The sequence below is a fragment of the Drosophila persimilis genome, unplaced genomic scaffold (genome assembly GCF_003286085.1).
Source record: "Drosophila persimilis strain 14011-0111.01,24,50 unplaced genomic scaffold, DperRS2 tig00000124-arrow-pilon, whole genome shotgun sequence".
Lineage (NCBI taxonomy): Eukaryota > Metazoa > Arthropoda > Insecta > Diptera > Drosophilidae > Drosophila > Drosophila persimilis.
In genome coordinates, this window is record NW_020825294.1 from 10434636 (window position 1) to 10449081 (window position 14446).

The 14446-nt window shown below is 47.1% G+C and overlaps 4 protein-coding genes across 4 annotated transcripts; 3 read left to right on the forward strand and 1 right to left on the reverse strand.

The window, feature by feature from the left end:
* The first annotated feature begins 513 nt into the window (after positions 1-513).
* LOC6596282 (chromodomain-helicase-DNA-binding protein 1) lies at positions 514-8536 on the forward strand. The gene is made up of 7 exons (XM_002021768.2): positions 514-653; positions 2040-2633; positions 2710-2822; positions 2893-3069; positions 3132-7751; positions 7824-7946; positions 8019-8536. The coding sequence occupies exons 1-7, from the start codon at positions 645-647 to the stop codon at positions 8212-8214; spliced, it is 5832 nt and encodes a 1943-aa protein (XP_002021804.1). The 5' UTR covers positions 514-644; the 3' UTR covers positions 8215-8536.
* Positions 8537-9872: 1336 nt separating this feature from the next.
* LOC6596283 (EEF1A lysine methyltransferase 2) lies at positions 9873-10743 on the forward strand. Its single transcript, XM_002021769.2, has one exon. It carries the CDS (start codon positions 9926-9928, stop codon positions 10574-10576), a length of 651 nt encoding a protein of 216 aa, XP_002021805.1. The 5' UTR covers positions 9873-9925; the 3' UTR covers positions 10577-10743.
* Positions 10744-10874: 131 nt separating this feature from the next.
* Positions 10875-12071, reverse strand: LOC6596284. The gene is made up of 2 exons (XM_002021770.2): positions 11735-12071; positions 10875-11671 (listed from the first exon to the last, which is right to left on the reverse strand). The coding sequence occupies exons 1-2, from the start codon at positions 12024-12026 to the stop codon at positions 10956-10958; spliced, it is 1008 nt and encodes a 335-aa protein (XP_002021806.1). The 5' UTR covers positions 12027-12071; the 3' UTR covers positions 10875-10955.
* Positions 12072-12518: 447 nt separating this feature from the next.
* Positions 12519-14425, forward strand: LOC6596285. Its single transcript, XM_002021771.2, has 2 exons — positions 12519-12600; positions 12663-14425. Exons 1-2 carry the CDS (start codon positions 12535-12537, stop codon positions 14349-14351), a joined length of 1755 nt encoding a protein of 584 aa, XP_002021807.2. The 5' UTR covers positions 12519-12534; the 3' UTR covers positions 14352-14425.
* The last annotated feature ends 21 nt before the right edge of the window (positions 14426-14446 follow it).

Sequence of the window (14446 nt, forward strand, 5' to 3'; positions counted from 1 at the left end):
GACGAGCCTCCCTGGACTTGCGCTAGATGGCGCGTCGCCCTCAGCACTGGCCAACTATCGCTCAGGAGGGACTGGAACAAATAAATCATTTGCAGCTTGATCATAATCAGCAACAAATGCCTCTACAGAAGTGGAGGAAAATATCGCGATACTATAATCATTGGGCAACTAGATAGTATAGCTGTAAATTAATTTAATTGGACTTTATGCGATAAATTCTATATGATATGCATGCAACTTTGAAATCGCAATTTTGCCAGCCCTTAAAACAAAATGGCGAATTTTTGAAACTTATTCAGCAATCGGCTAAAAATATATGTTTAGTCCTGAGAGTTCTAGTAATTAGTAATATTACTAGTAAAAATAGACTGAATATAAAAACTGATCTATCAGAAAATCAAATTATCGGTATATTTCGTGATATATATATATCGATAAGTCTGTTTGCCAACCCTTAAAACAAAATGGCGTCAGAAAGAAAGACGAAGACGACGTGATATTTTGTGTGTTGAAAAAACTGCATTTAAGAACAAGTGGCTTGTTTCAAGGACCACATAAACATTTGCCCAGCTAACGTATGAAAGTGTATTGCATGTATTTAATGAGCTCTACACGGCAACTCTGTGTGCTACCACAAAAATATAATGAGCCAGGTAAGTAGGCCTTGAAAAAGTAGTGACAGTGAACGTCGGTGTGTGTTTGAAAAGTGGGAAATAAAAATATGGATTTGGTATGTTATTCTCAGCAAGGCGGTTTAAATCAGTGTCAATCCGGTCGCCTAGTGAGTATTAACAAAAACAAAAGCGATATTTTTGAAATATATGCTCCGTGCTGTGGGTGTGGCTACACGCCTAGCCTGGGAGACAGCCCCCGTGGGAGCCCCTCGTTCCGAGACACCCTCACTTTGCTGGCGATTTGTGTAGCTGCAAGTGGGGCATTTGTCTAAAATGCAGTTTTTAACCATTATACCGATAATGTTTCACAGTTTTGACAATGCCAAACTATCCTCGGGGCCTTGACGTGGCAGTGAGAGTGGAATTTAAGCGAATCCATTGGGTACCCATTTTCGCAAATTTTGTTTAAATTTGACCATTTCGGTTTGTTTTCGTCGAATCCAGCTATGAAAATCCTTCAAAATGTGTGCATTTTATTGTTTTTCGCTGTAAATTGAAAATTTTCATCGATTACGTAATCAAAAATTCTTGGGTGCAAAGTTTTCCCAACTGGATTGCCGACCATATTCCTTGGGTTTTTAGCCCGCCAAATAGTTGCCGGTAAACAAAATCCTCGCACTTTCCTCAAATTCGATCGAAAAATTGATTGTAAACGCTTTTTACTGGAATAAAACCCATTTGTCGGTCATTTTGGAGGTTTCTTTTGGGAAAGATCGCGCCAGGAGACCCAAAACCCGTTAGTTTTACAAGGATTTCCGCGTTCTTCCTCCCAGGATTATTTTGTGTTGGTGACTCGCGTTTTTGCTGTGAAGTACTCTCAAGATTTCTCCTTAAGCCTTCAAGGAACCCTCACTGTTTGTTGCTATTTTTACTGCATTTCTTTCAATTCGCCCGTCTGGGCATTCTGAAGATTTCTGGACAGGATTAGCCCTATTAAAGCAAGTAGAATGCCTTATACCCGTCCTGTGTTCACACGGTTTCGGCTAGATTTAGGCTATATCTAGCTGAATAAACAATAATTTTTAAGAACTGTATGCAGTTTTGACACTTATTTGCCATTCCAAGCTTGGGGCCAAGATCTGGAGAGGATTTGATGGTCAGAAGAGCGCAAGTTGGACTTTGAACTGTAGCTGGAGAGCTGGCTACGGACTAGAAGTGGAGTCTGATGCGCAGCTTGCGAACTTCTAATTGATTAATGTGCAATTTTTAAAGAAATTCAACTGGCCAGAGCAGTTCTGGGCAGGATTAGCGGTGGTAATCACTTCCTAGTCTGCAGTTCCTTAAGGCTTCGCTTGAATGTTATCTGAATGTGTCGTGTCGGTTGATTTTTAAATTATTTTGGGCTCTGTTCCTGCTTGTCTTTAGGCACTCAATGAATCGGCGAATAGTATTGGCTCAGACGAACAAGATGACCCCCGTGATGAGGCAAACGGCACGGATAACAGTGGCAGTGGCAGCGGCAGTGGCTCCTCCGGATCCGACTCTGATTCGGATAGTTCGTCGGGAAATTCCAGCGATGGACGAAGCTCTCCGGAGCCGAATGTCAAACCATCAAGCACATCGGTGGCGGGTTTTCCACCAACAGCAGCAGCTGCACAGGCGGACAGTAAAACGAATGGCTTCACAGATGATCAGGAGGAGAGTTCCAGTGGCGGATCAAGTGGCAGCGACTCCGATTCGGAGCCGGAGGAAACCAGAACAGGAGCAGACCATACAGCAACAGGCGGCAAGCTCAGCGCGAACACGAGCACGAGCACCACCAACAGCAGCAGCAGTTCATCAAAGCAGCAGCAGGACGAGGAGGAAGACGAAGATGACGACGACGATGACGACAAAGAGACTGAAACTGTACAGCAACAGAAGGAGCAAGAGCAGGCGGCTGACAGTGAAGCCTCCGCCGATGATGATGCCAGTGATAGTTCTCCAAATGCATCGCCCACATCCTCAAGCAGCAGCAGCGTAAGTCGGGGCTCGAACACACGGAATGTTCCTTCTGCAGTTTCTTGAATATTTCTTTTGGGCTTAATCCGCACAGGAGGATGAGGAGGAGGACTATAGACCCAAACGAACGCGCCAGGCGCGCAAGCCCCCAACCGCCGCACCCGATAAATCGAAGCGAGCGCCGCCACACAAGAAGAAAAAGAAAACGTACGATTTTTCCTGGATTCGGGCTCTATTTTGGGAGCCCTTTTTGTAATACTTTTGTTTGTCCTTTTAGCTGGGACTCGGACGAAAGCGATGAGAGTGACGAGAGCGATGAAGAGTCATCCGCCCCTAAGCGCAAGCAGGCGCCAGCCACTACCTCTAGGAATAAACCAGTGCCACAGCAGCAACAGCGACGTCGGGTGAAGTCCTTTAGCTCCGATGACAGCGACGATGATGATGCCAGCAAGCGGTACAATAATTGGCAGTTGCATTCTTTGCAACATTGATTAAATGCTTCCTTCTTTTGTGCAGCTGCGCCACGCGTAGGACTGGAGCCGCGGTAAGCTACAAGGAGGCATCTGAAGATGAGGCCACGGACTCGGAGGATCTGCTGGAGTGCGAATACGACGAGATCCAGGCGGCGGCATCGGCGGCCGCTGCCGTGGAGGACGAGAAATGTGAGACCATCGAGCGAATCCTGGCACAGCGGATGGGCAGGAGGGGCTGTACGGGCAATAAGACCACGATATATGCCATCGAAGATCCCCATGCGAAAGTGGAAGAGGTGGAAAAGGTGGCAGAGGCGGAGGAAGATTTACCAAAGGAGGAGGAGGAGCAATATCTGATCAAGTGGAAGGGCTGGTCGTATATCCACAACACATGGGAGTCGGAGCGTACGCTGCGCGACATGAAGGCCAAGGGCATGAAGAAGTTGGACAACTTCATCAAGAAGGAACAGGAGACTGCCTACTGGCGCCGCTATGCGGGCCCCGAAGACATCGACTACTTTGAGTGCCAGCAGGAGCTGCAGCACGAGCTGCTGAAGTCTTACAACAACGTGGACAGGATCATTGCGAAGGGATCCAAGCCAGATGTCGGTACCGATGAGTTCCTATGCAAATGGCAATCGTTGCCCTATGCCGAGGCTACCTGGGAGGATGCCACGCTGGTGCTGCGCAAGTGGCAGCGCTGTGCCGAGCAGTTCCATGACAGGGAGTCTTCCAAGTGCACACCCTCGCGTCACTGCCGTGTCCTCAAGTATCGCCCCAAATTCTCGCGCATCAAGAATCAGCCCGACTACCTGGTGGCGGGTTTGGTGCTCAGGGACTATCAGATGGACGGCCTCAACTGGCTGCTGCACTCGTGGTGCAAAGAGAACTCTGTCATTCTGGCCGATGAGATGGGCTTGGGCAAGACAATACAGACGATATGCTTCCTCTACTCCCTGTTCAAGGTGCACCACCTGTACGGGCCCTTCCTCTGTGTGGTACCGCTTAGCACGATGACTGCCTGGCAGCGGGAGTTCGACCTGTGGGCGCCGGACATGAACGTGGTCACCTATCTGGGGGACATCAAGTCGCGCGAGATGATCCAGCAGTACGAATGGCAATTCGAGGGCTCCAAAAGACTGAAATTCAACTGCATCCTGACCACATATGAGATTGTCCTTAAGGACAAGCAGTTTCTGGGCACCCTGCAGTGGGCAGCGTTGCTGGTGGATGAGGCGCATCGCCTCAAGAACGACGACTCGCTGCTGTATAAGTCGCTCAAGGAATTCGACACAAATCATCGACTGCTGATCACGGGCACGCCCCTGCAGAACTCCCTGAAGGAGCTGTGGGCCCTGCTGCACTTCATAATGCCCGAGAAGTTCGACACGTGGGACAACTTTGAGCTGCAGCACGGCAATGCCGAGGACAAGGGCTACACCCGACTGCACCAGCAGCTGGAGCCGTATATCCTGAGGCGGGTGAAGAAGGATGTGGAAAAGTCGCTGCCAGCCAAAGTGGAACAGATTCTGAGGGTCGAGATGACCTCGTTGCAGAAGCAATACTACAAATGGATTCTGACCAAGAACTTTGATGCGTTGCGGAAGGGCAAGAAGGGCTCCACGTCCACCTTCCTGAACATAGTCATTGAGCTAAAGAAGTGCTGCAATCACGCGGCCTTGATCAGGCCCTCGGAATTTGAGCTGATGGGCCTGCAGCAGGACGAGGCTCTGCAGACGCTGCTCAAAGGCTCGGGCAAGCTGGTTTTGTTGGACAAGCTGCTCTGCCGACTGAAGGAGACGGGCCATCGGGTACTCATATTCTCGCAGATGGTTCGAATGCTGGACGTCCTGGCCGACTACCTCCAGAAGCGACACTTTCCCTTTCAGCGCCTTGATGGCAGCATCAAGGGGGAGATGCGTCGCCAGGCGCTCGACCATTTCAATGCCGAGGGCAGCCAAGACTTTTGCTTTCTGCTATCCACCAGGGCCGGTGGCCTGGGCATTAATCTGGCCACAGCCGACACAGTCATAATTTTCGACTCGGACTGGAATCCCCAAAACGATCTGCAAGCCCAGGCACGAGCCCATCGCATTGGCCAAAAAAATCAAGTGAATATATATCGCCTGGTCACGGCCAGATCCGTTGAGGAGCAGATTGTGGAGAGGGCCAAGCAGAAGATGGTCTTGGACCACCTAGTCATCCAGCGGATGGACACCACGGGTCGCACGGTGCTGGATAAAAGTGGCAACGGCCACTCCTCGAACTCCAATCCGTTCAACAAGGATGATCTCTCCGCCATACTGAAGTTTGGCGCCGAGGAGCTGTTCAAGGACGAGCCGGAGCACGACGAACATGAACTGGTCTGCGACATTGATGAGATCCTGCGGCGGGCTGAGACCCGGAACGATGATCCGGAGATGCCGGGCGATGATCTTCTGTCCGCCTTCAAGGTGGCTAGCATAGCGGCCTTCGAGGAGGAGCCGAGTGAATCGAACAAACAAGATGTGGACGCCGGCGACGATGCGGAGGACGACAGCAAGGACTGGGATGACATTATTCCCGAGGGCTTTCGCAAGGTCATCGAGGATCAGGAGAAGGCCAAAGAAATTGAGGATCTCTATCTACCGCCTAGAAGAAAGACGGCGGCGGCCAATCAAAGCGAGTCCAAGCGTGGAGCCGGCGGCAAGGCCGGGCGGTCCAAGCAGGCGGACGACTCTGGCGACTCCGAGTACGAGCTGGGCTCCGATGCCAGTGGGGATGAGGGTCGTCCCCGCAAGCGTGGACGTCCCACAATGAAGGAGAAAATCACTGGCTTCACCGATGCTGAGCTGCGTCGCTTCATTCGCAGCTACAAGAAGTTTCCCGCCCCCCTACACCGCCTGGAGGCCATTGCGTGCGATGCAGAGCTGCAGGAGAAGCCCCTGACAGAGCTGAAGAGACTCGGCGAAATGCTGCACGACCGGTGCGTCCAGTTCCTAGACGAGCATAAGGAGGAAGAAATTAAGACTGTGCAGGACGACACGCCGGGGGCAAAGCAGCGGCGCGCACGGGCCACCTACTCTGTGAAGCTCGGGGGCGTCTCCTTCAATGCCAAGAAACTGCTGACATCTGAGCAAGAGCTGCAGCCCCTTAGCGAGATCATACCCAGTGGGGCGGCGGAGAGGCAGCAGTGGACATTCAACATCAAGACGCGGGCGCCAGTTTTCGATGTGGAATGGGGCAACGAGGAGGACACCAAACTGCTGTGCGGCATTTATCAGTATGGGATCGGGTCGTGGGAGCAAATGAAGCTGGATCCCACCCTGAAACTTACCGACAAGATCCTGCTGAACGACACCCGCAAGCCGCAGGCCAAGCAACTTCAGACCCGAGCCGAGTACTTGCTCAAGATCATCAAGAAGAATGTGGAGCTGACGAAGAAGGGCGGTCAGAAGCGCCAACGACGGCCCAGAGCTGCACGAATCAACGCAGAGTCAAAGGCCGGCAACAACTCCAACAACCATTGCGCCACATCTGGCGCTATGGCCGAGAGCAAGGCGTTGGGCGAGGCCGAGGAAACTGTTGACGGGGGTCGGGGGGCACTGGATAATAGTTCCAGCCACTTGGATCCCTCCTCCACAGCTTCGCCGCACCTGACTCCAGCCTCTGAAGTGAGCGGCGGCGGCACTGCCCAAAGGACTAAAAAGTCTAAGGCCAGGTCGAAGAAAACTAGCGCCTCGGACAATAATGGCAACAAGCCCATGCACTTTACGGCCAATAACGAGCCGCGGGCCTTGGAGGTCCTGGGCGATTTAGATCCCAGCATTTTCAACGAATGCAAGGAGAAGATGCGTCCAGTCAAGAAGGCCTTAAAAGCCCTGGATCAACCCGATTTGAGTCTGTCCGATCAGGATCAGCTGCAACACACGAGGGACTGCCTGCTACAGATCGGAAGGCAGATTGATGTGTGTCTGCAGCCTTATGGCGAGTCGGAGAAGAAGGAGTGGCGCAGCAATCTGTGGTACTTTGTGTCCAAGTTCACGGAGCTGGATGCCAAGCATCTGTTCAAGATCTACAAGCATGCCCTCAAGCAACAGCTCAGTCGGGAGTCGGGTGGCAAGGGAAAGAGCAGGGCTGGCTCCAAGGAGGATTCGGTCAGTCCCAGCAAGATCCGACGCAATGGTCTTCCAGCGGAAAAGGACAAAGACAGGGAGCGGGACAAGAGCGGCAAGAAGAAGCGGAAAGACAAGGACAAGGAACGTGCGGGCCAGTCGCGTTACTCGGATGGCGGTACCCCGTCTTCGGGTCGCTTTGTCAACGACTCACCACTCAAAAGAAAGCGGGATGAGAACGATGTGGACGGCGGTAGCAGTGCGGGCGGCATCGTGGCCATTGTTGGCGGCGGCATCAGCGACCATCTCAAGTCAATGTCCTTCAAGCGTCTAAACATGGAGCGTCACGAGGAGCGTAAGAAGCATCACCGCAGCAGCGAATACTATGGCAGCAGTGGAGCTGCTCCGACGGGCAGCTGCTACGAAGGCAGCAGCAGTGCTCGCAGAGCGGGCCTGAACTCTCCATCCACGCCGAACAGCCGCAGTGCTCGTAGTGGAGGTGGTTACGAGGCACTGCCTGCTCCGTCGGGCTATACGCCGGAACTGGAGCGTTGGCACGCCAGAGAACGGTAACGCCCACATAGCGGAAAAGAAACTTCAATTTGAGAGTTTTTCTAACTGAAATGTCCCCCCTATTGCAGGTATAGCTTGGAGTATAAGCGCGATCGCTATGAAGTCGGTTATCCTCGCAGCGGCGGACCTCCCGGGGGCTACCATCGGGATCACCGCGAACGTGATCGCGACCGTCGGCCCGATAAGCGAAGGTATGCCACGCCTAACCCCACTAGCCTTGCACGGACCATACGGACTTAAATTTTATTCGCTTATCTTTGCAGATATCCTCCTCACCTGCCGCCGCACGCCTACCCGAGTCACTATCTGCCGACCAATTATTATATGCCGAATGGGATCGTGCCCGCTTTACCTCACCCGCCAGGATACCGCAGCGATCCGCGTGGGTATCCCATGATGCCACGCGACTATCCTGCCGATTATCGACGCAGCGACTACGAGCGACGTACGCAGACGTGAAAAGCGCCAAAGCGGCGTCCACTGTACATAAAACTAAAACTACGAGTAGATTTAAGCAATTGTGGACACAACACAAACCAATCATATAAGAAAAAGCCTGAATACAAGACAGGCACAGGTAGCATACGGTAGCGTACGGATATGTAAGAGTAATGCCTATCTATCAGTTTATCTATTTAGTTTATATATAACCAACCGAACCTATCGTCACATCTGATCGCACAGTGCATCATCCACATTGTCATGTCATTCATGGGGCAGTACCAATAATTCTGTGTAATCATAGGCTTTAATTGTATTATATTTTATTTTATTAATTGTATTTCTATATTATTCTACTGTGTACAGCTGATAATGAAAGCTTGCTTTAAAGTCCGCTGTGGTATGGTGTGGTGTGCGCCCTTTAAGCAACAAACCAAGTCTTTTGAAAGCTTTTAAACAACAAATAACTAATTCTCACTATATTTATATACACATATATATGTACTATAAACAAAAGCAATTTGACAGGAAGCGTTGAAGGAATCACGATCGTTAAGTTTTAAGTGAAGTAAGAAAAAAATAAGGATTTGTTTTATGTCTATAATGCATTGCACCTTTTATATACAATACCATATAGAGATACTGATTGAATAATTGAATGAGACGGAAAATGTAATTTAGTTAACTTTAAAGCTATTAATATTAATAATGTATTAATACACAAATTACGTTGTAGTTGTCTGAGAAATCGATTATCATGTACATCAATAAATTATAAACTATATACATAACCATATACAATTCACTGACTTGCTAAACCGATGTTCAAACCAAAGCATTTATTCCCATTTTTATCCATATATACAAACATACGTACTGATCGATATTTTCCGCACAAAAGAACATGCAAGAAGCTAGATGATTGAAGTCCCTAGCGGTAGTAAAGTTAAAAAATGGTGCTCTCGCGGAAAACAGAAAGAGAAAAGCTGTTGCCGAGAAACCTTCCGTTTTCGATGACGCACCAAATGCAGAGAAAGTCGAAGTGAGATCGTCTCGAAATGTTCCGATTTAAACGAGAGTATTAATGGATTATCTCAACGTAGGAGACCAGCTTAGGCTCTCTTCTCCGGACATGTGTATGGAAGATATGTTTAAAGCATACGCATGCAATTTGTACAAACTTATGGATGAATCCTTCACGAAACGTACTAAAGGCGAAGATCTCAAACAACTGTTGCTGATCGCTGGCAAGGATCCGGTAAGCAATTTGAATGGCGAGCAGTATCTGTGTCTCATGGGGAGACATTGCACGTATCTTCGGACGCAACTCTGGATTTTCAACTGTATAGCAGGTATTGCAGAGGATTGCATGCTCTTGATCAACTGGAATCTTTGGAATTGGGTGACTGTGATGGATTCGATGCCAAAAGCTTGGCGGATTTCTGCCAAACGATGAATCAATAATCAATCAATACTTTAATATTGAAACATCAGTAAGAGCCATTTTGAAATTCTGGTGGCTGGATCGTCTGACCTTCAATTTCTACCGCTTTGTTCGTTTGTTAAAATATAAATTCAAATCCAAACGGATAGTGTGACCCTACACAGCGACCGAATTGGGAGCACATTGTGCATACGATGCAACTCTGCGTAAAACAGCTGTGAGCAGCCGACTGACCTGACCCACGAAACCTAAATTAAATCCAATCCAATCTTTCTATTTCCTACGATGGACGCTGAACTTGAGGGATCGGAATTGGGAACCAAAGATTATTGGGAATCAAGCTATACGCGTGAAATTGGAAACTATAAAAGCCACGGAGACGTGGGTGAGATATGGTTTGACGAGGATTCGCAGCAACGTGTTGTCGTCTGGCTTCTAAAGCAAGAGCAGATCGACAAGCAAACTGCACGTGTGCTGGATTTGGGTTGCGGCAATGGGATGTTTCTCGTGGCCCTGGCAAACGAAGGTTACGCCCAACTAACGGGTGTTGACTATTCGCCAAAGGCAATCGAGTTGGCCAGAAGTATTGCCCAGGACCATGATCTGAACATCAGCTATAGTGTGGCGGACTTGACTCTACCACAGACGGACTTAGGAAAATACAATGTTGTGCATGACAAAGGCACCTATGATGCCGTGAGCCTCTGTCCCGACAACTCCAAGGAGAAACGCTCACTATATCTTGCGACAGTGGAGAACTTGCTGCATGACAGCGACAGTCTATTTATTATTACATCTTGCAATTGGACAGAGGACGAGTTGGTTCTGAGCTTTGCTGACAAATTTATTAAATACCACACTATTCCAACTCCGACATTTAAATTTGGTGGCAAGGTAGGCAGTGTAGTAACATCTGCAGTATTTAAGAAACGCTAAAACTGTATGCTTCGCACATTTATACTCCATCAAATCGCATAGAATTTCTGCCCCCTTATCAATGATCCATAGATTATAGCCAGTGGTGCAGCAGTAAAGTAAATCGCTATTATTGTTTGTTGTTTGCACTGCCCACTGTACCACATTGCCAGCACATAGCTCCCGCACTGCAGCGCCTTTTTTTGATCTTCCCTTCTCAGTAGCTCAACATATACTTTGATTATATTAAGTAAGAACTCGCAAATTCTGAATCCACAGCTACATATTAATAATTAATTTCATCAATCCCATTAAAATATATGTATAAAAAATTAAAAAATTTGTTTTTCTACAAATATACATGCCATGCCTTATACAATATTCAAACCCATAGATGCTATTATTTACGTCGATCGGGTGAGCCAAGTGGAATGATTTGGCTGAATGGAATAGCTTGCTCCTCAGCAAAGGCTCTGAAATCCATGCCGTAATGTTGGATAAGCGCAGTGACCATGGCCACATCCGCCTCCGCTTGGTGGGCAGTAGTTGGTGGCTGATTGAATTTTCTTTCATACAGTGATCCCAAATTGTACTTGCCCCTTGGTGGCCAACGTTTTTTTTTGGCACACTGCAGGCCGCTAAATAGTTGACGACGAGAACTCAGTGTTCGCTTAACTGGTGACGACGCCTCCAATTCATCATCCTCGCTCTCTGAAATTTGTCTACGCTTTGACGCAGCTTCTGTGGGGGTCAGAATTGGGCGTTTTGGGGTGGTTTCATTTAACATCCGCCAGTCAGGTTCCTTAATGGGTTCAGCTTCCTCCGCTTCTTCCACTTTCACGGACAAGCTTTGGGGCAATTTCATAAGACCATCTTCTTGGGACTGCTTGTCATCAATCTCCAAAAAGGCACGAAGTGAGTCAACGCAAGACAAAGTAGGGGAAAATTCCAGATTTAATTTAGCAAACACTTTCCTTACAATAGGAAAATCAAAATGCCAGCCATTGTGAGCCACTAAACAAACCGGAGATGGCAAATGCTTCAAAAAGTTAAGGATCATTTGAGCAGAGTTCTCGTCTAACTTCGATTCGCGTTCCAGTATGTAGTTATTGAGCCCTGCAATATGAGATGATACGGTGAATCATCACTGCAATAGGACGCACTTGTGAAATGACAAACCTGTAAATCTTTCTGCGTCCGGATGCACCATCATAGACGGCTGAAATAGTACATTCAACTTATGCACTACGCGGGGTAGTGGGGGTACAGGCACCTTATTTTCCCCGGATCCTTTCGTACCATTTTGCTTCAGGAGAGCTGCTTCAAATGCATAAATACACAGCTCCGTGATGCCCACTCGATTGTTGTTGTTCGCAGGTAAATTGGTAGTCTCCAAATCCAGTACAGCGAATGTGGAAATTTTATGCTGATCTTCGTACTGCTCCCCATCATTGGAATTGCTCGGCGCCATCGTAAGTACGACTCGATGACGCCAACGTCAATTTAATCTTTCTTTCAATTTTTTTCTTTGTTTCAGAAATGGTGTGACCAGGTCTGTAGTTTAAGAATAAACTAAATTTTGTAAACGGCGATTTGAAAACGAGTCAAATTTAAATTGTTTAAATTGACGCGCTTTATGTTTTTTTTTAACTTTGAGATTTTAAATATGGCAGACATTGAAAGTTTTAGCAAAGAAAACTGATTTAAGAGCTTTTTAAGCGATCCGTTAATTTGTATATAATTCAAAATTACTTTGACTAATTTTTCACAAATTATACTCCTAATATATGTATGTATAATATCAACGATTCATCTGAACTAATGTGTAAACAAATATCGCAATACTGAGTAGTTCAATGGTAGATAACCAAAAAATTTGTTGCGCACTCCGGCGCTGGAATTGGCAACATTTCACCGATCTGAGTCAGATCTCGACTACTCGAGGGGCCAGTTGGTTGTATCTGTATACTCTGTGCAAAATGTGTTGTATTGCTTTATTATTTCTATTGGGTCTTTTCTCGCATATATCGCTGGCTAAAAGTTTGGTGAGTATATCAACGTAAGAGATGTGATAGAGAGCGAAAATATCCAATTAACATATTCACAGATGGAAACAGATCCTGGCTGCACCGACGTCTGCCTAAAATCCTTAAAATCAGTCTTGGATCAGCAGCTTATGATGCAACTGCAGATGAAAAACATTGAAAATAATTTAAGGACCCAACAGAATTGGGTTGAAAATCTAATGAATCATGAAGACAAACTGGAGGACAGACAAAAACTAGAGGCAATCGAATCCAGACTAAAAATAAATGAGGATATCTCATCGACGCAATTGGAAAGATTGGACAGTGTAGAACATAAATTACTTGAACGTCAAAGAATGGATGATTCGGGACAGAAAGGGCTGTTGGAAATGATCGAAAAAGAAAAACAACACTTGTCAGACCAGCAGGAAAAAAACGATTCCGAAATAGGCAGATGTAGCGAAAGACTGAGTGGACTAGAGAAACAGATCATAGAGCAGCACGAGAGGGCTGCTTTGTGCGAAAGCTCATCTACCGAGAGACTTGAAAAATTAGAAGACAAACAGCGACAGCTGGCTTTGGGTGCACAGCAGATGCTTGAGAGACTGGGCCAAATAGAAAAGCAGATCGCAGTCGAACATGCGAAGGGGCAACTCGAAAGGCTAGAGCAAGAGTTGACGCGACGAGGCAAAAACGCTTCTTATTTAGACAAATATCGGGATAGACTAACTGTAATGGAGAAAGAGTTCTTAGGGCAAGCAGCAACGGGTTCTTCTAACGAAACCTCAGTTACGAAGAAGTTCGACAACTTAGAACAACAATTGTCTGTCCAGCAATCGAAACATATATCTGAAGACGCCGCGACAAGGGAGAGAATAGACAAATTAGAGAAAGACTTTACATACAAACAGCAAAAGATCGAGTCGGAGGCAAGTATGTCGGCAAAGGTGCTGAACGGGGTAAAGAATCAATTAACAGACCATCAAACGATGCTTGAAAATGAGGCAAAGAAACTGTCGGACTCACAGATAAAACTGTCCAAGCTCCAGGATCAATTGACGAATCAACAGAAAAAAGTTTCTAACCACGAGACAGCCATTAAGGAGTCGGAGTCCAAACTAAAAACACTGTGGAAGAACAGATTCGTCACGGTTCAGAAAAATGGCTATGAAGGCAGTAAGCTGATAGATGTGGTAAACGGGCTCAAAAATCAGTTTGCAGGCCATCAAACGAAACTTGAAAATGATGACAAAAAACTGTTGGACTCACAGGCAAAACTGTCCAAGCTCCAGGATCAATTTAAGAATCAACAGAACAAAATGTCTGCCCACGAGGCAGCTATTAAGGAGTCCGAGTCAAAAATAAAAACACTGTGGAAGAACCGGCTCGTAATGTTTCAGAAACTCGGCTCAAAATATTATTATTTCGAGAGGACTGAAAAACTAAACTGGACAGATGCTCGGGATAGATGTCAAGAGCTGGGCAGCCACCTGGCTAGCCTGCAAGATCAGCAGGAGTTCGATATAGTGACAAAAGATTTATACGACGTTTTCTACTACTGGGTGGATGTCAATGATATTGAAACAGAAGGTGTGTATATGTCTAGTACTACTGGGAAGAAGGCAAATTTCTTGAAATGGAGACAAACCCCAGATGACTGGAACGACAAGGAAGATTGCGTAGAGCTGGCCTATGAGAGTAAGGCAAATGCAATGGGCATGAACGATATACATTGTTCAGAAAAACACATGTACATATGTGAAAAGTAGTCGGATGGGAGAGGGAGGTGGTAAAATTGCTTTACCTTAGCTCTAAGTGTACCAAATGTTTTCACTTTTCACTTAAGAGCGCCTAACGAAGCTCA